Source organism: Cyrtonyx montezumae, unplaced genomic scaffold (genome assembly GCF_038088225.1).
Source record: "Cyrtonyx montezumae isolate F1298 unplaced genomic scaffold, pur_monq_1.0 scaffold_31, whole genome shotgun sequence".
In the NCBI taxonomy this organism is placed as follows: Eukaryota; Metazoa; Chordata; class Aves; order Galliformes; family Odontophoridae; genus Cyrtonyx; species Cyrtonyx montezumae.
In genome coordinates, this window is record NW_027072036.1 from 2,082,075 (window position 1) to 2,109,840 (window position 27,766).

At 43.3% G+C, this 27,766-nt stretch overlaps 2 protein-coding genes across 3 annotated transcripts in view; both read right to left on the reverse strand.

Annotated features, from left to right (window-relative positions):
- Positions 1–8,270, reverse strand: part of EYA3 (EYA transcriptional coactivator and phosphatase 3) — a 218,572-nt gene extending 210,302 nt beyond the window's left edge. Inside the window, exon 1 of the mRNA XM_065744434.1 lies at positions 8,266–8,270. The gene's annotated coding sequence lies outside the window, so the exon portion shown is untranslated. The remainder of the gene's footprint in view (positions 1–8,265) is intronic.
- Positions 63–27,352, reverse strand: KDM1A (lysine demethylase 1A). Of its 2 annotated transcripts, XM_065744417.1 has the most exons (20): positions 27,049–27,352; positions 24,237–24,402; positions 19,338–19,397; positions 15,844–15,977; positions 13,553–13,631; positions 12,879–12,971; positions 11,948–12,054; positions 10,243–10,324; positions 9,823–9,917; positions 8,106–8,248; positions 7,489–7,579; positions 6,463–6,597; positions 5,693–5,766; positions 5,300–5,411; positions 4,795–4,927; positions 3,912–4,099; positions 3,445–3,559; positions 2,382–2,509; positions 1,447–1,593; positions 63–857 (listed from the first exon to the last, which is right to left on the reverse strand). In XM_065744417.1, exons 1-20 carry the CDS (start codon positions 27,319–27,321, stop codon positions 672–674), a joined length of 2,541 nt encoding a protein of 846 aa, XP_065600489.1. In that variant the 5' UTR covers positions 27,322–27,352; the 3' UTR covers positions 63–671. The 2 variants fall into 2 exon arrangements, with proteins under 2 accessions (XP_065600489.1, XP_065600490.1); XM_065744418.1 differs by lacking the exon at positions 19,338–19,397.
- Positions 27,353–27,766: the final 414 nt, after the last annotated feature.

Genomic DNA, 27,766 nt, shown 5'->3' on the forward strand with positions numbered 1-27,766 from the left:
GCTGGACTAGATGATCTCGTAGGTTCTTTCCAACCTAATGAACCTATGAACCTATGAAGTCATTCTTCCTAGCTTTTACCTTAGGAATATCCAGTTTGGGTCATTTCTTTTGTTGAAAATATTTAATACAGCAGCAGGCTTGGCAACTTTGGAGGGGTGTGACGTGCTGTCACTGTCAGGGAAGGGGTCGTAGCAAATCCTCAAATGCTGGGTAGGAGTAAAATGGATCAAAAACATTATCCTTCAAAACAAAATTAAGCAAAAGTGCTCCCATAAGTTCTACACTAAGCTACAGTTTGTAGAAGCCAACTTCTAAAGGGCCTTTTCTGCAATTACTGGATTGTAAGTACACAAATAGGTAGAATAAAACCCTCTAAAACTCCAACTACAAGCTCGACTTGACTTTCAAAAAGCATCTGCAGGGTCAAAATAAACCTCCCTGGCCAATTTGGTAGTAAAGCATTCTGTACATGCTGACACTTGATACAGCTTTCCAAGGTTTTTGTCAAGGGTTGCCAAGCCAACTGGCTTTTGTGAGACCATTCCAACTTATGGCCAAGTCCCTTCAGCAGGTACTCTGAACAGACCACATGAATGTCTTCATCCCAAGCAGTTCACCCAGCAGCAGCTCCGTGGCTTTGTTAGTCCTCTTCTGATCCCTCCTAATCCCCTCAGATGCTGGTAGCTTGCTGTGTGGGGACCCCAGGTGTAGGCTGGCGGGGCAAAGTATACATGGCCCCAAGAAATTGGTCTGCAATGCGACCTGCTTCTCTCAGTCCACTCAGCAAAGCCCCATGCACAGTGGCAGGGTAGTTGCGAATTGTGTGTTCTCCAGCAAAAAAGAGGCGAGGAATGGGCTGCAAAGAGGAACACAGAACACCTCTGTGACTTCTGCACACACTCCATTCCACGTTAAAAATGATGTGACAAAATACTTTCCCATTGCTCAGGAATACTTTGAGAAGCAGATGAAGAGATTTGCCTCCTAAGCTGTACACTGAAAAAGCATTTCCATGTTGTATCTACAATACCATGGCCAAATTCACACGTATATCAGAAACAACCAAGTCTGACACATAACATGAACAATACATGCAAAAGAAAGCTTCATCAGTTCACAGATTAGAGCAGTTTGATCTCATTAAAAAGTAGGACACCAATTTCGTCCTAATAGATTCTACAGAAAATCATTTTCTCAATAGCTATGTTTATTAGAGAGTTGTATCACTATAAGAACCACCTCAAGAAAGCTAAAACCCCATAGCCCCTTCTGCTTTTGCTTTCAAGACTTGATCTTCCCAAAGAACCTGAGACATCTTAGGTCTTCACTGTGCTGGCTCCCAGTCTGGGAGAATTTTTGCTTCCTCTCCCTCTGCACTTCACCTGTAAAGAAGCAAACCCACCACATTTTGATGCATTTCTACAAAGAACTGAGAAATACCTCACCTGTGGAGCACCTGGAATGGCTGGCCCTGGAGTAATTGGTTGAGCCATCAAGTCGTAGTCATTTCCAGAAGATCCAGCTGCTACATAGGAGTATGAGCCCCGGGCCCACGGATCAGCACGCCAACGGGACACCACAGTCTCTTTGGGCTGAGACAAGAGAAACTTCAGTTAATGACACAGTCCATGTTTTACAGTCAGCACAAAAGATGCTAAGTGAAGGATAAAAGGGAGGGAGAAAGGAAGAGAGAGAGCGAGAGAGTCAGGAGTTTTTCAGCCTGGAAGCTGAAGGCTCTGGAGAGACCTCACAGCAGGCCTTAATACCAAAGAAGGACCTACAGGAAAGCTGGTGCAGGTTAGATCCATTTCAGGGAACCAAAAATACAGCCAGAAAGAGAAAAGATGACACTAACAAGAAAAAGCACAGCAAGGAGGAGGATGGACTACATTCCAACAAAGTGTAGCTGCTTTGGTTTAACTTTTCTGCTTCCTCACTTTGGCAGATGTACCAGCACAGCAGGTTATGCATTCTACATATCTGTTCATCAGATAGCACAGAAGAGAGCATGGCACATCCAGACTGCTGAATGGCATCCAGAAAGTCACTCCAGTACTAAGTGCTCACAGCACATGAGCAGACAAACTACAAACACGTTAAATAAACGTGCACTTGAGAGAACTCAGCACAACTGAGAGCTGCTTCTTCCTTTGGATGGCTGACCATCCTACAGAAAACAGCAGAAGGCTGAGGATGACCAAGCCACTTTCAGTAACAGCTCTGCAATTACCCTGCAATAAGGAAAATGAGTGAACCTACTCCCTCTGTGAAATGACACTCATCTTCCAGCATTTGGTCTGTCAACTGGCACATTAAAATTAAAATACACTTTTTATGCTGTAGTATACATAATCTCAGTGGAGGAACTGTCTGTACTAACCTGTGGCACAGCACTGCTGCCAAATATGCCTTTGAGGATGGCGAGGCATCGTCCAACAATGACATCATCACTGATATTTTCCATGATTCCTGCTGCTTCTCCTGCAACCAAGGCCAGCAAAATGGGTGCTAACCAGGGAGGGAGAGGGCGGGGGAGACAGAAAAATAAGTGAATGACTGAAATCTTAACATTTCAACCAGACAAGTCTGACTATTGCCTGCAACTAAATCACAAGGACAAAAATACAACAAATTCAACAGGTGTATTCCTCATTCATCCCTTATCACACTGAATCACCAAGATGAAAACAAATGAATATAGACTATGGCAGTACTTGGAATTGCCAAGAAAACTGAAAGCCAACACACTTATCAGGAAGGACAGCACATGGAGAGGAAAAGATTTATCTGGGAGAAGACATTTACACTAGGATTTAACAGTCCTCTGTGCTACACTTTCCAGGTAACTCAATATCTTCCAAACCATCTGACAGAAAAAAGAAAAATCTATGATAAAATGTCACTAAGATCAGCACAACCTGCATAAATAGCTCACTTGCACAAATTACTGTGATTTCTTCATTACCAAAGCACACACAGATGAAAGAATCTCAAACTGAGCCAAAAGGAGAAACAATAGAACACCATCCAGTACAAGGAGCAATTCTGAGAAGAATTCATACGTGATACTTCTGGGTTTTTTCCTTTGTTTCTGGATTGATAATTTGTCATCAGAAAGTCAGTCAGTTCTATACTATCATGTTAACTGTCACCTTCCTATCCATGGGAAACTGCAATCAACTTCTCCCCTTTCAGCCACATGAGCCAATAGGAAGCAATGCAATTAAACAGATGTAGCCTCAAACTCAGCACTGGAGAACCCATACTCTTCCATGTACTGTCTTAATTTACTACAGCTCTCTGCTTCCATCTGCCCTCCCACAAATACCCCTTATCATATTCATACATGAAAATAACAGCACCTTAAAGAAGTGCTCCTTTCTGGATCTGAACCTACACAAACAAGAAACAGACAGAAGTAAACATGCAGCACAAACAAATACCTTTGTACAGGTTCCAAAACAAGAAAAGTTCCCCTCTGCTTGCAGTAGTGCTACCAACGTGACCAAACAAATTGACACTTGGATCCCAGAAGACACGATCAAAACACAGCACAACCTAGAAGCAAAGAATCAATAAAATCAGGAAAATCAAATTAATTGATTTTCATCACTGAAAAGGTCCAGGAAGGGAAATATGGAGGTGTAAGAATACATGCAAGGGTATTCCTTTACTGTGTTTCATAGGTTAATACTCATCCTTTTACATTTTATGTTTGCTGCTTACCAAGCTATGGCAAATGTACCATGTCAATCTATTGCTGAAATTTAACCAGTTAAAAACCATGCAGGATACAGAAGTCCTATACAATTCTTCAGATAATTTTCAACACCAAGCAAAGGAGGAGCAGAAGAAACATTCTCCTTCCATCCACCACAACCCCACTGCAGTTCCCTCAAGGAGGGCTGACCTTGTTAAGGTTGCCAAATCCCATACGCTGCACTGCTGAAGTTTTCCACTCAGGGAGAGGTGGCACGAACTGTACTGCTGGAGGCTGCTGCTTCAGGACTCCCAAGGGAAGGGTACACAGCACAGCATCACATTTATAAATGAACGTCTGGCTGGTAGATCGAGTATTTACTGCAATCACCTCACAGCCTGGAAGAGAAAAACTGACATTTAATAGGTGGGGCAAGAGGCCTTATAAAGCATGGGATTAACAAAGATTTAGAAGACTATTAACAAAGATTTAGAAGCTTAACCTAACTTCTAGGCAAACAAACATTATTGGCCACACAAAGCAAACACAAAAACGTGGAACTGAGAGCATCCAAGAAGGACCACACTGGGATAAGCCCGAAGGCTCACAATAGTTAAATACATGCGTAACTACACAGCCAGCAGGGGTGTGACTCTCACTGAGAGACTTTCTCATTGAGTTTCCCTGAGACCCATGTACTGAAGAACAGCTGCACTCCTTCCACTAGGATCTTACACTTGGTTATACTTCTAACATCAGAGCCCATGCAATCTTCAGCAATCAAAGTCCTCCCTCTCCAAACACCTCAGTAACAACAGAGTGAAGAGATTGAATGTGAACCTCTTCATTGGTAATTACAGCTGAAAATGGTGGAGTCAAGCCATCCACAGAAAGAAGCAAAGCCCATTAAAGATGTATTAATCTGTTAAAGCTTCCTACATAATCAATCACAATAAGAAATGTGGCTTTTTCTAACCTAAAATATAAGATAGAAGCATCCCATGAGATTCACCCACTTCCAGAAGCACTGAGCTCTGATTTATTTGATTGTTTTCCCTCAAAGCAGCTGTTACCATGAGGTGGCTCCACATACCTGAAGCTGTATAGCGAACCTGACGAACTGCTGTGTTTAACTTAATGTCCAAACCCTCTGCCAAGGCCACGGGCACACAGGAATACCCATTCCTCACAGTCAGGTGGCTGCCTGTGAATTCAAAGTCGTCGTCCTAAAACGAAGATGCAGGAAAGTCTACATTTATATAATGGAATCATGTCACTCCATAGAGAATAATCAGCAACTCTGTAGAGCAGTAGAGTGTTTTCAAGAAAAAATTTCAAAGAATGAGTCTAATAAATTTTAAAACCCATGATATTAACCAAATAATAACTATAGAAAGTTTCAGGAGACAGTACTGTTAGAGGTTATTTCAACACACAGAGAAACCTTCCTGGAACTTCATTGGGGAATAACAACATCTAAGAGATCAGCATCTGCATCAAGGCAGATACCACTCAGGAGTTTAGAAATGGGTAACACAGAAGCTTCCATGTGAATGAAATCAATTTTTGCAGAACAAATAGATCAATTAATTAGCTACCTGGTCCCAGTGCTTCAGTGAAAGCGTAGAGAGCGGTGTAGCATTAGCAAATTCCAAGTTTGCAAAATGCCAGTCAAGTATCTGCCTATCCCTTGAAGACAGATAAACATCACTGGAAAAGAATATAATACAAGAGACATTTAGCTTGTTGGAGCAGGACACTGAACGTGCTGCTTTGGAAAGTGTATTGTATCAGATCTTGCATAGTGGGAGAAAAAGAACCAACAACACAAAAAGCAAATGCCAAAACCAAACTGAGCCAAGTCACGTTTGCAAACAGGAGTTCACATATAGTGTTCTAAGTGAAACTAGAGCCTTCCCTTCAAAAATAAGGAGTGTTACGTGATGCTCTTTGATTTCCTGATTACTCATCTTCATCGTTCCTATCCTTACCTTGGTGGATTGGCTTCAAGTTCCTGCAGCTTCTCTTCCAGCTTTCCTTGTGTTTCTGCCAGTTCATCATACTCCTAAACACAATTAAAAGCTCACATTAAGCTCAGCTCATGTACACTGGGACCACGTGGCATCCTGTACAGTGTAACTCAGCTCTATTTGTCACTCTTGGCATGGGTGGCGAAGGGACAGGAGGAGGGTAGCATTCACCAAAAACTCATTTTCTTTAGCCAATAAAGCCATTTTGACCTTCAAGTGTATCCTGTGACATTAATTAGCACTCTGGATTGTATTATCAGTTCAGAAAGATCTGCTGTCCTTCCTAGCTGACAAGAAAAAGACTTGAAATATCCACAAAACTACAAAGTAGCCCTAGCAGATCAGCCTTCCAAGTCGAGGTTCATATTTTCTGATGAAGAAACAGCTGAAAAATGACCCTTGGCTCCATCTGACCTGAGCCAGCACTAACATCAGAAGAGTGGTTTCTATGGTTCTCTTTTAAGGAATATATTCTCACACCAACATATACACAAAGGGAGACACGTGTTGCTTGACAAGATAAAGCTGTGTAAAGCCTTTGGATAGAGAGAAGGCCATCTCATCTTAAAGAAAGAGCATATCCCTACAGAAACAGATTTTTATTTCCACACTTCTGTAGGATAAAGTAGTACTAGAAATCAAGTCTGACCTCAGCATTCAGCTGAGGTTATTTTACTTGGCTGGGAAGTCTTCAGAGATCATTGAGTTGAGTGTTGCATGTCATCCATTACCTTGCAGAGTGCAGTCAGATCTCTGTGTTTACTCTTCACAAGGAACTCTGCTGTAATATCCCGAGGTGGCTTCACTTCTGATGCTTCCTTATACTGCTGATGGAGTTCTTTAATCTTCTCTTTTAAATTCACCATCTTTTCAAGATGAAGTAGGGCGAAAAAAAGAAATGGGGGCAGAGTTTTATATGAGCATAAAATGGATATTCACCTCAAACAGATTTCCAGATGTTACTTATATGCAATTCTACATCCACAAAATCACAATACCACCAAGTCCAAAAGAACAGTTTAAGCCCAACACCAGTGATTTCTGACTCAACACCTTGCTAATGAGAAGCATGAAAAGCTAATGAAAATTCCGTCCTCAGAAATTTCTTCATTTCAGGAAGTGTGGAGATGCAAAGATCCCACCTGCCACAACCAAGCAGAACTCCAGAGACAACCTAGAAGTGTTCCTACACCACAAACTGTAGATTTGATCACTTTTCCTCCAAGCACAAAATTCAAAGGGTTTTCACAGTTACTACCACTGGCATTCCCCCTCTAACAACTCCAACAAAAGCTACAATATAACTCTGGTTGATAATGTGTCTTCTCCCTTTCTTTTCCTAGATTGATGTTTTACCTCTTCTACCTAATCCCCTGTACTCCTCTTCACATATGGAGACAAAGAAAGGGGAAAAACTACTCAACTTGTCCCACAGCTTTCAAATTCCTTTAGAACTATCTTCTATTACACTACTGCTTACTGTCTTCTGATATAAAGAAAATCAATCAGGTACTATCCCTAATTACTTCTGAAGAAGTAAAAAAAATTTTTGATGGTTAGAAAAGCAGCATGAATTTAAATAGTTCTTTAGGCCTCCTTTGTCATAGCAATGATTCCTGGCAAGCCTTAGAACAGCTTGGTTTTTTGTTGTTTTTTTTTTTTAAATGAACAGTGTTAGTAGCAACTGTTTTGTGTTGATGTTTGGGTTTTCTTTGGTACATTCTGCCTGTTCTAAACATCACTGGACAAAATCTGACCTTGTTAAGAAGATCTTTCAATTCCTCCTGTGTTTTCACAATCTTTTTCCAGTGTTCAATCTGCTCATCCTTCACATGTTTCTCCTGCAACCTGGAAGAAGCAAGAAGAGTCAGCTCAGTATAAAATCCTAGCAGTATCAAGAAAGCTCATTACTATAATCTAGATGCAATGCATAAAAGCATAGGGGATATTTAAAAAAAAAAAAACACCAGTACAGCAACATGAAAATTCATACAAGTTTCTACTTGACCAGCTAAAATAAAAGCCAGATGTTACCTAGCATTATTAAAATGTCTATTACAGATGCCATTACCTTTCCAGTGGAATAAGTGGACAGTAAGTACACCCCTGCACAGTAAGTCAGTTATCCACTATCAGTTACTGTAGGAATGACCTTCAGGAAGCATTCAATTAAAGATGTTTGCTACTTCTGATGACTTTGGCATATTCTGCTACAATAAATAGGAAATTCATGCACAAACAAGAAGCTAGAAGAGACCAAACCACTCAATAATAGTGCAGTGCTAACCCTAGGAACATCATGACTGTCTCTAGTACTTTTTTTTTTCGTCCTCTATAGAATAGCAATTCTACAGAGAAGAGTGAAGTCACTTACTGTATGACAACCTCCAGAGCCTGACCTAGGGAGACAGGCTTATTATTGAGAACATTAAAATCAAGCTGATGACTGAGATACGAGGTAGCTTCCAACAGACGATTGAATTCTTGCTCCACCATTTCATCTTTTTCTTTTGGAACCTACAAGCCAAAAGAACAAGCTTTGTTCCTAATATTCTACTCACAAATAAAAGAAAATCTAGGTCAGCACAGTTCTGAGCCTCAGAGATAAAACACTGGAGTGGTATAGAGAAAGTTTTAGAAGAAAAGATTACCTTTCCTAGTGCAGTCTAAACTCATAACACCTCATAACTAACATTCAAAATGCTACAGTTCCTCCAGCCAATACAAGCAGAACTTGGCATGCTTCCTCAGAACATGTCTCAGTGAAAAGCAAATAGAGGACTTGCTATTACTGAGCTGAACAGACCTTCCAGAGTCACAGGGAGTGAGAATCCACTGAACATTAGATTCCATAGTGCTTGTTCTGAATGAGGAGCTGTAGGGTAACTCTCCTGAAGACTGAAATGCCAAGAAGCTGCTGGTAATCACCAGGATCCTGTTCAACTTCCTCATTAATGACAGGGCAGAGCACACCCTCACCAGTTTTGCAGATAATACAAAGCTGAGAAGAGCAGCTGACACACTATATGATCCTGCTGCCATCCAGAGGGACCCTGATAGGAACCTCACAAAATTCAGCAAGGAGAGGTTGCAAAGTCCTACACCTGGGAAGGAACAACTCCAGGTATTAGGACATGCTATGGGCCATGCAGCTGGGAAGTAGCTTTGCAGAGAAGGACCTGAGGGTCCTGGTGGATACTAAGGTGAACATGAGTTAGCAATGCAAAACATTTAACAGTAAATAACTTGGGATGCATGGGCAAAGCACTGCTGGTAGGCCAAGGGAAATGATCCTTCCCTCTGCTGGGCACTGGTAAAGTCTCACTGGGAGATACTAAGCCCAGGCCTGGGTCTCCCAGAACAAGAGAGCTACTGGAGTGAGGACAATGAAAGGCCAAGGAGACCACTGAGGGACTGGAGCACCTCTCCTATGAGGAAAGGCCAAGGGAGCCAGGACTGTTCAGCCTGGAAAAGAGGAGGCTCAGGAAAGGATTCTGCCAACAATAACATCTGAGGGGAGGGTTCAAAGAGGACAGAGCATGGTTCTTGTAGGTGGTAGTTAATGCCAGGACAAGAGGCAACAGGCACAAACTGCAACATAAGAGGTTCTGTCTGAGCATCAGGAAACATTTCTGTGCTGCACAGGTGACAAAGTAATGGAACACGTTGCCCAGAGAAGGTGTGGTCTTCTCCTTGGAGACATTCAAATGCTGTCTGGACACAGCCCTGGGCAAGCAGCTCTGGGTATCCCTGCTGGGGCAGGGGGGGCTGGGCCCAGAGAGGTCCCATCCAAGCTTAACCATGTGACTGTGAAAAGGGAGAGACACAGCACAGCAGGGAGCGAGATGAGAAAAAGAAAAAAATCAACTACTGTGGGAAGAACAAGCAGGAGCTTAGCTTCCATAAACGCTATGAAATCTCAAAAATTTGCATGGAAGAAGCAGGTTTTAGAAGAATGGCTGCAGGTTCACTTCAAGTAGACAGACATATTCATTACTCCCTCTCTTCCTTGATGCTGCCTCATGCTAGATCAGTAGGCTGATAACAAATAGATGGGAGATTAAGATTTATGGAACTAGTATCAGACTTACAGCTTGTCCATTTGCTTCGTACAGTGGACACTTCTGTTTGATCTTAGCCAGCTCCATATTCACTTGTTTGCTGACCACAGCCATGGGATTTCCTCCTGGAAAACATTTTTTTTTTGGAGTTAAAAGTACTCCTAAAACATCTCTCTGCAATTAAAGAAGGATTTCACACTAAAAGCTATTCTAGAGACATGAAAATCTTCCACAGCTACACATTAACTTCAGGAGCTTACAAAGATGATGAGAATTCACTAATACAAGATGGTAACAACTAAAGAGGCCAAATTGGAATATCATGTTCTTAATAATCAAACACATACAATAATTTTGGCCAGGAAAGGGAACAGTGTAGGGTTTCCTATTTTTGATAGGATGACCTGATGCTTTCTCTCCCCCACTTCCTTTTTAATCTCTAAGACTCACCAAGTCCTGTTACCACCATTGCCCCCAGGTCAGCCACGTAGTTCCCTTTGCGAAAGGTGGCCACTCTTCCTCCCACTCGATCCTTTTAAAAGCACAACAGGTAACAGCTCTGGTTACATTCAGCAACACATCTTACTTAAAAGACATCAGCTTGACAGTACACAAGCTCAGCATTCTCATAAAGGTACAATGAACATAACGTAGATTTCTTTTTGCAAAGAAGTCAAGCAAATGAATACTTGATCTCAATTCACCTAAATTAAAAGATAAAATATTTAAGTTGCATTTAAAAGAATATAAAGAAGCCCATTTTAATTTGGACAGATTTAGCTGCACATGCAGTACGACTTAGCAAGATATAAGAAAAATCTTTCACCACCCACAGACAGATCACATTACGTACTGTATTTCCTCCTCCCACTTCCTACCACAATTCCAATACTGGAAGTGATCTGTGCTTAAGAGAACTACATTTGAGAAAAGGCCATCAGGCAATTTTTCATTTATTCTCCACAGTAGAGACAGATGTAAACCCAGAAGATCAGCACAAATCAGCAGCTCATGTTGGAAATGGGAAAAAAGGTTTTGATTCTTGATATATTAAGAATGACATTTCTCTTCCTGCCACATACGAGGGAGTGAAAAACAGAACAGAAAACAAAATGAAAACCACTATCAAAAAGATCACCTTTTCCTATTCTCAGTGCAGCTAGCAGGATGTTACCACAGAGAAAGATCAATTAATGTGGTGCAAATATCCCACGCTACGAATTCATGTAACACTGGATATTTCAGTTTTCTTTAATCTCCCAATCAGAAATTCAGAAGGATATAAACATTACTAACAGCCTAAGCTACACCTGAGTCACTGAAGTCATAATGCAAGGATACACCAGGCAGCATTAAACAGCCACACAACACCTCTCAGGACAGGCAGCACAAAGAAAGCTCTGAAGCACTACTCCAATGAAGAAAACCTCATACACACTCTATGCTAGAAGAGTGTCAGAAGCACACCTACAGACAAAACAAAGTCACAATGCACAGCCAGGTAAATGCCAGTTTAATTTGTTCCGTTTAAGATTAGCACTGAGCTGTTTCCAAGTGTTCAGGTTAGATGGAAGAATGATTTCCAATTTCAAATCAAGGAGACTCTACCTAGAACTGTTTAAAAAAAAACATGTTTGCTACTGAAGGAACATTCAGCTTGTTCATGCATCAAGAAAATCGAGCTCTGTATAACCTTTACGACCTATAACATGTGTTAAGCACATGGTAATAAATAAGAAAAGATTAATGTAGAATTAAAAAAAAAAAAACATGGAAAAATTTTGCCTACATACTGCAATTCCAGGCAAGGATTCTAACCTATGCACGAGCTCTTAATGCAGACTTCTACTTCGCAGTAAATCAGTTCTTAATCACTAAACATCAGTTCCCAATCATGAAAGGAAGATTCCAGGCATTACTGGTGGTGAGCACCTCACTGTGCACTCCTCCCTGACAAAGCATTCATCCACTCCTATTCAGAGCAGATCAGTGCTTCCCAGTGAGACAAGATCAGAACTCCAGCCCCCCCAGCTGGCTGCCATGTGCACCCAGCTCCAGGCACACTGCAGAGACACTTCCAGTTGCTGCACCAAGTGCACCAATGCCCTACTGCTTCTGTTTTAATATCAAAGTAAAACAGCACAGAAATTCATACCCTGGCTTCCAGAACTGTGACATCCATCCCAAAACTCTGCAACTGGCGAGCTGCTGCCAACCCAGACACACCAGAACCAATGATGATCACCTTTCCAGTTTTCTTGGCTAAGCAAAGGAAAAAAAAAAAAGTTTACAGGATGTGGAAGTGAACCACCACAACATGAGCAGCTGTGTCTAAGATACCAAGAATGAAGAACACCTTACTTCTCATCACCAGTTCAGACAGCACAAACTTCTGGCAATTTGTCATGGAGAGAAAACTGAAGTATGTATGAATGTAATATGGTAAGAGCAAAACCAAACAAATACGTTCTCAGTGAGAATGAAAATGTGGCCAACAGTTTATCTATGAAGGAAGGAGAAAAACTCCTCTGGAGGGAAACTGAACAATCTGATTCCTATTAATTACTGTGAGGCAATGTATCACAGTTCCTCCAGTCCCAAGAGGATAAAACCTGGAAAGCTTTGGAGCTGGATCAATACTCACCAGCATCCTCCATCCACCTCTTCTAATAGAGGAACACTTAACTAGGGTTAAGATTTAAAAAGTTTCTGATCACTTAAAGGTAGTTATCATTAGATTATTAAAGTTTAATGAGATTAACCATAGTTGTATGAATTTTAGGTGTTAGGTACACTTGACATCAAATCCCTTTTAATGAGGGCACATTTCCTTCATGATCATTTCCCATCACTTATTAACAGTGAACCTGTTAGCAAGCTTTATTTTTCAGCCATTGCCTCACAAAGATTTTGCCCTCTTAAAACTTAATACATCAATGGCTTTCCAGCCTTTATTACTCTCAAAGAAGAAAAATACTAAAAATAACAAAGGTGCTCCAAGATTTGCCCCAATAAACTGCAGAATAATAAACAGAAATAAAACAAAAGGAAACCCTGCAACCAGAAACAGCTCTCAAGTTCCTTACTTGGAAGAGGCTTCACTCTTTTGTAGATACCAAAGTTGATCAGTCCATGCCGCTCCAGATAGCTGTGCACTCTGTGAACCAGCACCGTGTCACCTACAAAATTGGAACCTGAGTTATTCTGTATGCTCAGCAGCACAGACCTACTGACAGCATTCACAAATGAGCAGGTCAGAGTAGCAAAAGAACATCCCTTTCTGGTGCCTCCAGCTGCTCCACTGAACCACCTTCCCAAGGTAAGCAGCAACTCCTTGCTCTTGTATTGCCTTCTTTTGTTATGGCCACTGACTAATGCAACTCCTTAATGCCATCCAGAAAGCTTATGCAAGAGAAACTCTCAGACCTTCAGACCCTCAGGAAATTGCAGCAAACCTTAAAATCTGGACACGAACTCTTGCAAGAACAATTGCAAGAAGCTTCTCTGCCAACTTATCTACTTTCCAGCTTATGTGAATTCTGCTATTCCTTACCAAGGGAACAAACAGACTCTTGGCAACTCGTGACACAAGCATACTGCAAGATCCTGCTTTGTACCTCAGTGTTCATCAAGCATTCACTCCACCCTAACAGAAGGACTGATCTGAAGTCCTCTCTTGATTTGGAAGAGCTTTTTCCCAAAACTGAAAACCAGCAACACTACATACAGTATGGTTTTGGCAAGAAAAGACTTGACTTACTATTGTAAGGTGCTTCTAATTGTTGGATTGTTGCCTCAAACGTCAACTGAATCTTTGGGTTATCCAACCAGAGCTGCAGCTGTTAAAGAGTAAGACACGTTATTAAGCAATACAAAAGAGGTGTTTTCCATGTGTTTGTAACCTAATACTGATGGCAAATTGCACCTGCCATACTTTAACTAGCCATGCAATGTGAGCCCACATCTGACTTTGCTGCATCCAATTTTACATGGTCTTTGTAAAGCCTGTAGAGGTAATTACTATCTAATGAAGTCTACTAATCACCTAACCCACCTTTACTAAGACAGTACCCATGGAATACACTGACCACACACAAAGGGAGTAGAACAGAATGGGTGGAAGGGACCTGAAGATAACTGAGTCCTGTTGTCAGAATGCTGCAGGGCTGACTAAAAGTTAAAGCCTACAATTAAAGGCATTATCCATATTTAGGAACCAGTTATACACTTCAAAAATAAAGCCAATATATGACATTTTGTCATTTGATGCACAGCTCATGCATAGCATATCCACACCATTTTACACACCAAGACTACTTATTTCTTTATTTCTTTGGGTTTCCTCTCTACAATTACACAACTGAATGTCTCAACTCCTCACAGATAACTTACAATAGAGATCACACAAGCATGATGAAGTGCAAAGAATTTCCATACAATCTGGAAGGCCAACTGAAGCAGAATATGGAAATAGGCAAATTCACCTTTAGCAAGTAATTTTAATACACTCTGTGATCATGGAACAAGCCATTTTATACTACTACAAACCATTTTATACCATTCAATTCTAAGATTTCATTATCAACTGGAAGAATTCAAATCCAATAATCTGTTTTTACATTCAATCTGTGTGCACACAAAATTCCTTTCCTTATCCACATTAGTTTACCCTTATTTAAATGAATTTCAGCTGTGTTATTATCCAGTTACTCCTAAGAGCCCCTTTAGCATCTTTTTGAAGCTGCTCCTAGTTTTACTGCCCAAAATAACTTACTATGAGCAAATGGCCATCTCCTCAGAAGTTCTGATTTTTAGCCCCATTATAAAGGCTCTGAGCAGCACAGGCCTTAAAAGAGTTCCAAAGGCTTCTGAGCACAGCTGCCCTCCACAACGAATTCTCCATTCTACTCTGTACCTATTTATGACTGAGGTATTTCAGCCAACAGCAATTTCTCAAGTGAAGGGGTGGGAGGGAAATACAGAATTATCACATGGACTGGATCTCCTTTGGCCACTTTCTTACGGAGTCCTTCAGAAAAACCAGATGTATCTTAAAGAAGACCTCCCCTTATGAAACAGCTAGCTTTTCAAGATGTGCTGACTTTCCAGACAATTCATTCAATTCTTGATTTCATTGGGAATAACAGACTCAGTGATCTAACTCCTGGAGCTGAGTGTTTAGGTCCTCTTCAATATTTTCAGCATCCTTGGTGCCATGCCAGCTCTACGTAAGGGGATGCACAGCACTGGATTTCTACTGTCACCCACTTCACCTGCTGTTCTACATCCTCTGCTATCCCAACTGGGAAAGGTCCACTCAAACCCTCTTCAGAAAGGAATCCCTGCCTAGGAAGCTCTCTCAGCACCTCCACTGCTCCCTCTGTCCTATCACTATCTGCTCACATTAAAACAGTATCGCCCTCAGAAATTCAGCACTACCATTTAAGTTTTGTTTAGGTTGAAATCCCAAACAAATGAATTCCCCAATGAATTATTTAAATCTCACCCCTCCCTTCAGCATTTTTAAGTTGCATGGAAGTTTTGAATTGGGCAGAGATGCTACAAACATCCTGAAGCAGACTTCAGTTTTGCAGCACAGCAATGTCTTTTATGAAACTGAAGCAATATAAGCTGAGAGTTGTTGCCTTACTCTATGCAATAATATATCACGTTCAAGTGTTCTACAGAGAGATTTTTAATCCGAGTCCTAACAATAGAACATCTGTACCAGTTTTCTACTTGTTTCCTTTAGAAAGCTGTACTGGCAGAATCATAATAGTTTTGAGGTTGTTATGACTTTTGAATACTGCAAATATGCTACAGATTATTCACACAGCTTTAATCAAGAATTGGGTAATTCCTTCCTTAGAGCATGACAGGATGTGAGAAATGAAACACCACTATCACAAAAGCAAAGATCTACTATGGCATGGTAGATCTATGTATATATACTAGTAGGTATGACATAGTAACCACAAAAAACATTTGCAAAATACTCTGGTACAAAAACGTCCTCCATATTTTTAATCAATACTGTTACAATACACTTACAGTGCGGTTCCTGATGTACAGAAACACCTTCTGAGTCTGCTGTGGCCCACTGATTATATCAGGGAAGCAGGCAGCTTCTTGAGATGTCATACGGTCATGTGGAAGTCTACTCTGGAAAGCTGCACCCTCCACACCTACAATAAAAAGACAAGTTGTCTACAAGCACTGCAATGCAACCACCACAGGAGTGTTTCTGGCCCTGCACTTCCTAGTGAACACACCTAGAGTAGCCACAGGGTGACATGGTGGCTAATTTCAGGACATGCTTTTGCTCACTCCTTTTATTTATTCCTGGAAGGCATGCAGCTTTCCAAGTCAACGGTTCTTTGAATTCCAGGGTTAACGAAAAAAGATGCACTATGGCAAAAAGCAATCTGAGCAATAAGGAGGGCAGCAGAACACAAATCCAGCAGAACCTCTGTAGATCAGAGCTGCTTCAGTTGCTGTCCTTCATCTGAGTAGCTCCCACTTTCTGCCAGAATATGAGAAACGCCTTGGAGCCCATTCCAATCCAGAAGGCCTATGTCATACAAGCACAACAGCCCCTCTCACCTGCTTTCCAAGGGTGAAATTTGCACAGAGCTTCTCCTCCTCAAGCTAGAGGACTCCCCGTTAGCTTTTTCTCCATTTCTACATACCCATAATATACACTGCAGTGAAATGCAATCCTACTTATGCTACTCCTACACCCCCTGCCTAGCTCACACACAACAGATTTGGGCCTTTTGCTTAGAAAGACTCCATGTATAAAAGAGCAATGTTAAACAGGAGATATTGGAAGACTTTGTTCATAAAGGCACCTGGACACAAACACTGCCCTTGGCAGGGAACTCCTCATGCAGCTATGTATCCCACATGCCTCAGTCACATAAAGCAGCAAACCAAGGCACAGCTGCAGGAAGTGCTACAGCACAAAGGGAGTGCAGAGAGGGAATCCTGCAGGCACAGCAAGGAGAAGAGAATGCTGAGATATCAAACACAAGATGTGCTAGGAACTGACTTGAGAACTAGACAGTCAGAAGCGAGGCCTCAAAAGATGCAAACCAATGCATCCTGAGAGGGGAAGGAACACAAGTAATGCAGAAAGGTTAAGACTATTTCCTGATGGTGGAATTGTTCAAAACTGTAATGAGCACCAAAAAGTTTATAGGCTTGCAGCGTGTGTTCCACTAGCAAAGACACTTCTTTCTAAGTCTGATATTCATGTCCATGTGCTGCTGCACTGGGGAAAAGCAGGAATTCTCTTTGTTCTGGTGCAAGCACACACAGCTTCCAAGCATTACTTACAAGAAAAAAATTAAAGAAGGGAATGGTTATAAAAAAAATAATCCACCCATAAGTAAAGGTTAGAAGATATAACTGTGTGATGGGCAACAGTAAAGAAAACTCTGATTGCTTGCAAGAAATTGTCAAGAGGAAATTAAAACCAGAGGTTATAGAGCTCTGCAAGGAAGTAAAATGGAATTAACACTAGGAAACACTGAGACACCAATAACGCTTCTGGACAGCCATGTTTTGCTATGGGAAAGAAATACAGCAGCACACTAGCTTCATCTTCTCCAGTAACACACAGATCTGGGCCCTTCAGCTGTCAGCCACCCCGACCCTGCAGCAAACACACAGACATCTACAAATGACTGCACGTGCTAAACCTTGTACTCCCTACCATGACACAACAGCCAAACCCAAGTCACCACTCCGACACCGCTGTGCAGGACAGCACGGCTCCAGGATGAGCACTGGCAGGAGGCTCAGCAGCACAACGTGCAGACTGAGAACCACTCAACCCAGTAACATCTATGAGCTCATGCTGAAGTGAGCGGGCATTCCCAAGGCACTTTTTAGGTAACACTGCCTGCCACGCAATGACAACCAGCAGAGATCTCCAACGTACAGGTTTTTCAAGCAATCTGGCAGGTTTCTTTTTTGAAAAGCTTTGTGTTTTCAACTGAAACACTAGAGATAAACTCCTGCTCTAGTCTGCTCAGGAAGAGCCCCCCAGTGGTGGCTCTGTTGCTTGCATCTATCAATTAAGGCACAGCTATATTTCACACTAAAAAAAAAAAATCAAAAACCCACAACAAGATTTGGCATCAGAATTTAGAAACAGCCTAAATACTATCGGTGAGGGGATTCAACCATCAGATGTTAAACAAGTGAGATGCCCTTGAGTTTCCTTTTGCAGTGACACAGCTCAAAGGTAAATCACCCTGCCTTATTATTTCACATAGGAAAGGGAACAGAAGCTCAGAACTGCATACTGCTCTCCCTGGGGCACAGCACTTCTCACAGAATGCAGAAACGTCTCTTCCCAGACTGGATAGCTATCTCCTCTTCACACACATTCACACACACACTTGCCACTTCCTGACATTCTGTATCAGCAACCAACGTGCCAAAGTTTTAATTATCTTTATCCCCACAGAAGGAACCCCAAGGGCTGCTGCCCACATGAAGACTTACTGAAAAATCTGCAGATGAGTGACACTCCAAAGGGAAGGCACTTGGTTAACGGATCAGCCGACTGCTACAGCATACCCATGAGCACATATGTAATGCAAATCATGCAGAACTTCCCAACAGTCAATGCCTACCTCAAGTAAAATAAGCAATGCATCCTCAAGTCCACAATCTATAATATTCAGAAATTGTGCATGAGAGGTATAAGCCAAAACACAGCTAGACTTCTTTATACAGAAACAGCAAGGATGCACGCTCAGATGAGCATCCTGAATTTGTATTTGCTTCAAAAAGAGCAAAATGAAGGTCCAGAATAGGTCCTGGTGTCTTTGACTCAGTGGCTTACAACCCTAATCCTCACACCTCACATGAGGGGTGAAAGTTGCAGAGTCAATGGAAGACTTTCAGTAGCACTTTAAGGACTTAAGAGTGAAGACACCAATTCTGTAAGTTAAACAGCAAGTGCATGCTGCTGGCCTCAGTACTTGGACCAGGTGTTGAGTGCAATTGGCCACCAAGTCCACTGAAAAGCAGACTCCTGATGTCCACAACAGATGGATCTCCTGGGCTAACCACTGGGACACACCTCAAACTCAATCCCTTAAAAAAATAAAAGAGATGGAAAAAATACACGTACTACATGCTATATTCCTTCAGCAAATGAGAAAAAAAAAAGGACTACTCATGCTGAGGCCCAGGGCTTCCCACACCATTTTAACTGGGAAAAACTGGCTAGGTAAGAATCAATTTTTTTGCATGGTTGGACTCCTCTGAACATGGAGAGGAAAGGAGGGATGAGAGATCGGCCTGAGGCATTTCAACGTAGGTTAGTGTCCTTTTCTGAAGATGGTAGAGACCTCAACTGTTTTTTGAAAATACCCTTCACTTCTTTTTTTCTGTTTAAAAACAGGTGTGTACACGACTCCTGCACCTCACTACGTTTGGGACACCCACACCCATGCGCACCTGCAAGCATCACTCCCTAGCTTGGCGGCTCTTGCTCCTAAGTGGCAAGCATCAAACGCCACCCTCACCTGATGCTTGGCCGTCTCCATACCCTCCAGAATTGTCGTCTTGAAGTCCTCCTGCTTGCCCTGTGGAAGGAAAGAGGAGAACTCAGGGACCTTACTCCATAAGTTAAACCGTACTGGACATAAAGGCCCGGCAGCTGGCGTTGTAGGTATTAAATGTCACCAACTAACTAAACCCATTTTCTGAGAATCCCATCTCCTGGAACCTAGGTCCAGGGGCACCAAACTCTGTGGTCTTCTAAGATGTAATCTGTGTTACTGGATCCTTTACATCAGACTTGATCGGGAAATAAAGAAGCACACAGTACGTAGCATTCCTAGTAGCTAAATACTTATGATCAACTTAATTAATGACTAGGATTTGAATAACAAGATTACACTTACTGCCAAGATCTGATAGATGGATAGCATCAGAACCTTAAGAATTCAATACTCTTGCCCTTGAGACTCCTGAGTCTCCTCGCAGACAAGCAGACAGTTTGAACCATTCTTGAACCCCTTAGTTTGAACCTCTAGCTCAAACCTCTTACTTTAAAGAAAGGCTCTTTTTTTTATTCTTTTTTGGCTATAAGCCTTTACTTGAAGGTCGATGAAAGGAACTGCATATGAAAGGTTCAGAACAGTTATTGTGGCTTCAGAGCCCCTGACACACCAACTCTAACAAACTAACCTCTGAAGCCAAGCCAGTACTGCCAAATCACAGATTGCCTACACAACCAACATCCAGCACTGAAAGATATTGGCCTGTCAATGTATCCAGAGCTAGAAATATGAGGAAAGTAGAAGCACGCATCTGAAAGATGGGAAGAAGTCTCAAAATTACATTCATCTGAATAGGACTGCAACCCAATTGGGAATAGAGTATTATATACAGAGATGAATACAGCTGTGATGTCTGCAGGAACAAAGCCTACAAGCTGCTAACCTTCACAGGAGAAGCTAGCTCCAAGTCCAGCTCATAAGTGATCTTCAAATACTGGTCTCAAATCATCACCTCAGGAGAACAGGAAAACATAGCAGGACTGTTGAGTGCTGCTGGGCTATGAACACCCATACAAATGCTGCTTCAAGCCAAGTGCTTCAGCAGTCAGCAAACCAGGTGTTGTCTGGAGCCCAAACAAACCTCCACTGACTCAAATGGAACGGTCACTTCCTATGGTTTCAGAATTTCACTTGGGTTAATAAAGCAGATGTTTTCATATTTTGATAATCTAGATGAATACCTAGAACACTATAACAATATGTTATAGTTTTATGATTTTTGCCGTATTCTTGATATTCCTATTGATAGGTGTTAAAGAGTTAATGCTCTCGGGCTAGTGGTTAGGAGAATGCAGCTGGAGCATTAACTCTAACTCCCAATATACCACATGATGTTATGATGTGGAATATCAATAATATAACAAAAATCATAAAACGGTAACACATTAGACATCCACAAATAATAAAAAACCTGAAAGTTTCAACAGAACTCTATAATTCCTGGCTCACTGAGTACACTGAGTGTCTCAAGGCAATATGATTTCAATATTGGACTCTACTGAAGTATTAATTATTAAAAGGATTGCCTGTCATATTGCTCAGTGTGGCTCTGACACAAGGAGGACATTTTCAAAATGTACTTCTACATAATCAGTCTGCTAACAGAAAAGTGGAGAGAAAAACAAGAGAGATTGAGACAAACATTTGCGTTCTGACTGAAGTCCCAAAGTTGGGACTCTCTGGACTAACACATCTGCAGTAGCAGGAAAGAATTCCTAACTTCACTTGCATTGTAAGTACTTTATTTTGCAGGGAACAAATTCCAACATTAAAGGATTTGCTTCCGGACTAGGAAGAGAAGAACAAGTCAAAGATCAATATTTGCCATCTATTATAAGCCTTAAATTCATACTAAAACTCACACTTGTCAGCATCTTTCTAATTCCTTCACTTACTGAAAGGACATCAGCCTGCAGCACCCTGAGTTAGCATGGACGCTGAATAGAGGGGATGAAACTGCTCTTAGTTTTATTACAAAAACAGACAGTACTTTCTTCATGTTAATAACAGCTAAATCATTTTTTATGTTAGGTCACTAAACACATTACTTGATACAGCTCTAAGCACTATGCAGAGTCTACGTAGAGCAATGTGGAAACAGCACACTAGGGCTCAGATTCTCCCTCCTTCACAGTGAGAAAGTCAAATCCCAGCTGCTAAGGAAAAAGCAGCAAGCAAACTGCTGATCCACCCAGTATCAAACTACTGCACTTGAACACAAATTGTGCAGGAGCAGAGTGCTGGACTGGGCACGGCCACAGAACACAGCAGGAGCTGAAAAGGAACAAGGTCTGCAAAGAAGTCTACTTCAAAAAAAAAAAAATCACACGATGCTTTATAACATTGAATAGCAGCAAAGGATGGGCAAAAAGGAGTGCTGAGCTGAATGAGGAAAACAGACAATTGGGATGAAAAGGCAGAGAGAGCACCACTAAGTCTGACTATTCATTTTACAAAAATCACATCTGCTCTGAATTGCACCATTTTTGGAAAGTAGCAGCTAGGCACAAGACCACTACCAAGTAAGAACACTGGCAGAGCTTACAAGGCAGGAGTACATAAGGGAGAGTCAGGAAGGCATAAAGATGAAAATCTGATTTAGTGAAGGACAACAAAAATGTTCCTTATAGAAAAAAAACAAAAGCAGCAAGCTCCTGAATGCCAAAAGGGAGACTGGCACACAGCAACTCAAACACCATCCAGCACTGAAAGGAAATGGGGAAATTCTGCACTGTTAAACTATTTCTTCAAATAAAGAGAAGCAGACATTGTAAGGAAATGAACTTATGTTAATGATGAATACTGCTATAATGGGCAGTATCTGTTGCAAATCTGTACAACATTTCAACTTCCCCACTGCTGAACACACTAATGGAAACCACCCCAAATTAGAGTAACATTTCACTATGACCTACAGTGCCAAGTTTCATCTCCTTTTAACATCACCCTCCTATCGTTTCAGAGCAAAGAAACACCTGCTGTTACTTTTACACCTCTGTAAGACTGTACGGTTGAGGCTTTTCTATGCAAAAGGCAATTGTCTCCAACACTGCACAAATGAAGGAAATCAAGCTCTGCACTGCCAACAAACAGTGACACAAAAACTAACTTCAGTATCTTCCCTAATTTACAGCAGGTGAACCTGTGCTAGCACTGATGCCCTATGCCATATTTCTGTTTGGAAGATTGTATTTTTGCTTCACAGAAGAGACAGAGAGAAGCTCAGCCACAAGCACTGCTCCTACATGAGAGCATGCAATGGACTCCACTCCTTTTCCTACCAACAGCATTTGAATAACAAATTACAGAAAACTTCAATAGCCCATGAAGACAAGTTGATGCTCTGGTATCTGTGCTTTAGAAAATAAAGACAAGGACAGAAAGAGCCACTGATGAACACACCTTCAGACCCTCTAAAAACACGGCAAGCCCAGCTAAGGATTGACAGCTGAAAAGCTCTCTCTTTCCTCCTGCTGACCCTACAGCACACTGTCATGCACCATGGCAGGATTTCTGGGAAGAATATCATGACCTGAGCTCCTGCTCTTTACAGCCAGCTAGACACAGCCTGTTTGAAAACTGCTTCCACCTCAGTGACTGAACACAGCACGTACAGGAGGACTGCTGCTTGCACAGAACAACCAGACTGCTGCTGCCTCTCCTCCTCAGTTCCCTCCTTCACATCGATTCTTTCTGAAACCAAAGTCAACAATCATTCTTCTAGGCAGAAAATGGCACATGAGAACTATGTGGAAAGTGTTTATTTAATACAGTATCTCAAGAATTAAACCCAAAGTCTTTGCTAAATGAAACGGTGAACTTCAGATATCTGCTATGTTGGAGCTACTGTAACTCCATTTTTTTTTTGATAGATTAGCTACAATGAGCGGAGGGAGCTCTGTATCTTTGCAAATATTTCAGTCACACATATGAACTACAGCACTCCTGAAATCCAGTGACTGAAGGGAGATTGCAGGGGCAATTTCTAGCAGCTAAAATGCAATACTGGCCTATAACGCATCTCCTGACACCGACAGTGAGTATCCTGAAATAGACATCACTTCGTCTGCGTGCTCAGATCTGTCTGCCAGAAGGAAGTACATGAAGAGCAGTAGAGAAGAAGACTAACAGTTGTTGACATCAGTGATTGATGCTCCTAGGTTTCAGTTAATGCCTAAAATCACCAAGCATGCAGCACTATGAACTCTCCAACAGCTGAACTTCTCCAAAGTGTAATGTTGTGGCTACTACAGCAACACACCAACATGAGATGAAGCGGTGGCAGCTGTAAACTCAGCATAAGAAAGGGAAGGGTACTGCCAACCACATGATTCTCAGTAGCTGCTCCATGAAGAATGACCTTCCCAACACAAGGCAATGCTCTGCACCTGACAAAGGTAATGAGGAAGGCACCGAGGTTCCAACAAACAGCATCCAGACAGAAATTAAGATCAGATTCATAGCTGAAAGCCAAAGATTCTCTGTATATTAAGTGGGCTCTCTTGCACAGCAACCTCCCAGTACATCTCACCCCTTCTCTCTCAAATAAGAATGGTGGTACACGAGCAGGTATGGCAGCTGAAGGGAGAGAACTGCTACTCAGGACCATACGCTTCCAAAGACGAGTCAGTAAGGACTACAAGGTTCTGGGATGAGAGGCTTAGCTTAGAATGCAATCAATGCACATCTCTCCACCAGGCTATTCCTGCACATTCTTACTCTCCTTTCCAGCAATCAAAGGAGTGCAGAACAGTCATCCAAAACCAGACACGGGTTTTGTGATGCTGCACCTGGCCACCACTTATTTCTGGCGATGAAAGACCTGAACAGCGCTACAGGAGATCACCTCTCCTCACTCACCAGATGGTTCCTCGGGCTCACTTTCATTCTCTTCTTCTGCAGGAGCAGGTGGAGGTGGAGGTGGCAGCTTCTTCTCTTTCTCAGCTTTAGCATTTCTCTCTTCTTCAGAGTAATACTCATCTTCTGAGAGATTTGCGAGGCTCTCATCCATCTCTCTATACTCTACCTGCAGAAAGCACAACACACAATCAACACACCAAAGCTGTCAAAGCTTCAATACTAAAACAAACACTGCAAGCAACAAAACCATTTCCAGGCTTGCAGAAGAGCCACCTCAGCCAGAGTTATACCTCAGGCACCACATCAACAGCTCCACAAGTTCCATTTTTTTGCTCCTACAACATAACATATCTTCAACACCCAAATGTCCAACAGTAGGAGCTTTCTCCTAATACTCAGCCCAATTTCTGCATATCTGTTAAGCCAGCAGTTTTCTGCCCTGCCTTCAGCTCTCTATCAAACCCAGGAATGACAAACTGCACGAGCCCAATCCATAGCTCACATTCATCTGTCCAGATCTGCACACCCCAGTGGATTCAGCCACCTCTCCACTCAGACTTCACAACGCACAGTCGAACTAAGAAGGGTTACCGAGGTGGTCATGGCACTAACCAGCAAGTTCCCTACAGATAACTTACACAGCTAATAGAGGCCAAGGTAAAATATAATGCAAAAGAAAGTAACCCATAATAATTCAGTAGAAATTTTCCAGCCCCACCTATCCCTGCTCCCAGCACAAGGGACAGGGCAGATACAACCCTTGCACCTCTTTAGCTGTTCTCCAGCACAAAGAAATAATATTACCAGCTTCAGGAAAAAATAAAAAGCATGGACCAGCTGAAAGGAACACAGGAACCCCAGGAGAAAATAAAGCATTCTTCCAAAGCAGGGAAGTTTTGTATATTGCTATTAAATTTCCCTGCCTATTTCTATTGTACCGAAATAAAAACGAGCACTTCTCAAAATATGCAGTCAATGGAAGATGAATAAGAAAGCAGCTGGTGCCCCCCCAACACCCTGCAGGTCAGGCACTACTGCAAGACGATGAAAGTAACTGCATTTCTGACCACAGAATGAGACACGTCACTTTCACCATCAAAGGAAAGGTATTAATGGCCACAGTTCAAAGCAGCACTGGGAGTCCTGCGTGCAGGAAGCATACATTCAGCACAACACCAACATGCACAGCTACTTGCCAACTTTCATCTCTTTACACCCAATCCTGTCCAGCACTATCAGTTTCTACGTAGTTGAGCAAACTCAGCACTGCTGAGATCTATTGAGAGCTCCCAACCTAAGGTAACTCACAGAGATCCCACAGCACCACAGGCATACGAAACCAAGAGAAACCAGTTCTGCCCAAAGCCCTCCTCTGCCTCTCCTCCTCCTTCAGCTCCCACAGCTTTCAGAGAACAACCAAGCCCAGCAAGAAACACGCTTCTCCCCATGTATATTTATTTATCCACCTGGATAACCTCCATTGATTTCACATGAACACAGTGACTCAAAGCAGGGCCACCCAGTGCTAGCAAGAAGCAGTTCTGGAAGCACCACGTTACAGCCTTAGGGAATGGATACCACCAACACAGAGAAGCATCACCAAAATATACTCCAAACAGTGCAGTAATTCCTACCTGTCAAGAGAGAGCTACAAAGCAAGTAAAACCCCTATGCAGCCATACCAGAGTGACCCTATCTGACAGTTCTTAAGTGCAAAGGGACAGTGCTGCTTCCAGGGCACAGCCACGCAGGACACCACGTTGCTGCCACCACACAGTTTGGGGTCCCCAGGGGTCATGACAGTTTCCATCTCAAACACCCCCCCAGCACTAGGCTTACCCGAGATCCCCCAGTCTTCCACAATGAGGTTTCAAAGTATAAGTGACTTATACATTCATTTACACTTATAAGAAAATGAAAATTACCTAGTGGAGGTTGAAACTATTGTCAGCTGTTGGTGACTTTCACACTTCACAACTACATCTTACCACCATTAGGGTTGAAAAAGACCTCTAAGATCATCCAGTCCAATCCCACCTCCACCACCCCCACTGACCACACTCTCAGTGCCACATCCCCACAGTTCTGCAACATCTCCAGGGACAGTGACCCCATCACCTCCATGGGCAGCCTGTGCCAACACATTGCTGCTGTTTCAAGGAAGAAATTATTCTTAATACCCAGTCTGACCACAACTTGCACAACTTAAGGCCATCACCTCTCCTCCTATTACTGTTAAAGAAAGCAAAGGCCAATCCCCACCTCACAACAACCTCCTTCCTGGCAGTTACAGGGTAACGTGGTCTCCCCTGAGCTCTTCTCTTCCAGATGGACCCATCCCATTCCCTCAGCCGCTCCCCACAGCACTGTACTCCAGACCCCACACAGCTCTGCTGCCTTCTCAGCACATGCTCCACGTCTTTCTCACAGTGAGGGGCCCAGCGCTGAGTATAGCACTGTAGTAGGGGTCCACCAGTGCCAGCACAGAGGGACGGTCGCCTCGCGCTCTTGTTGACCACACTGCCGTGACACAGCCAGGGATGCCGCGTGCCTCCTTGGCACGCAGCTGGCTCACGCCCAACCGAGCGTCTCCAACACCCCCAGCCTCACTGCTCACTCCCCGACGTTAACATCTCACACCAGAACGGGGCACGCGCAGAACCGCCCCCAACTCCGCACGAGAGACGAGCCCCCAGAGGCCGCCGTCCCCCCCCCTCAGCCCGACGGTCGCGGCACGGCCCCGCTCAGCAGCACACCCCCTCCGCTCAGGGGGCCGGGCCCGAAGCCCGCTCCGCCCCCGGCCCGCCCCTACCTTGGCCCGCTTGCGCCGGCTGGTCCGGCGGCCCTCGGGGGTCTCGGCGATGCCGGTGGTTTCGGCACCGGGCGCGGAGACGGCGGGCGACTCGGACGCACCTCCCGGGGGCGAGGCCCGGGGCGGCTCCTTCTTGCGAGGGGTGCGCTCCGCGGCCCCACCGCCCTCGGCGGAAGAGCCCAGCGCTCCCACGGCAGCGGACGGAGGCACCGGGGCCTCGGGCCCGCCCTCGCCGCCCGCCGCCTCCGCGGCCTTCTTCCCCCCCGCCAGCATCGCCGCAGCCGCACCGCACAAAGAGACCGCGAGCGCGCACGACACCGCCTCCTGGCGTCACTTCCGGGGCGCGCATGCGCATCGGCGCGACCGGGCCCGAGCGCCCCTCAGGGCGAGGCGGGAAGGTGAGTGGGATCTTGTGAGGCCGCCTCAGCTCTGAGGTGGAGAGATGCGGATTTGAAGGGCGGAATTGGTTGGATGGTTGTGATCTACGGTTTCGGTCGGCATCTTCACCAGTGACATTGATGATGGGATTGAGCGCAGCCTCAGCACTTGGTGACGGCAGTGAGCTGAGCCGTGCAGTCAGTGCATCATGAAGGGATCCCAGCCAGAGCGACCTGGATGGGACTGACAAGTGGGCCGAGTGAACCTAAAGAGGCTCAACAAAGCTAAGTAAGAAGTGCTGCACTTGGGCAATCCCAGGTGTGCGTATGGAGTGAGAGAA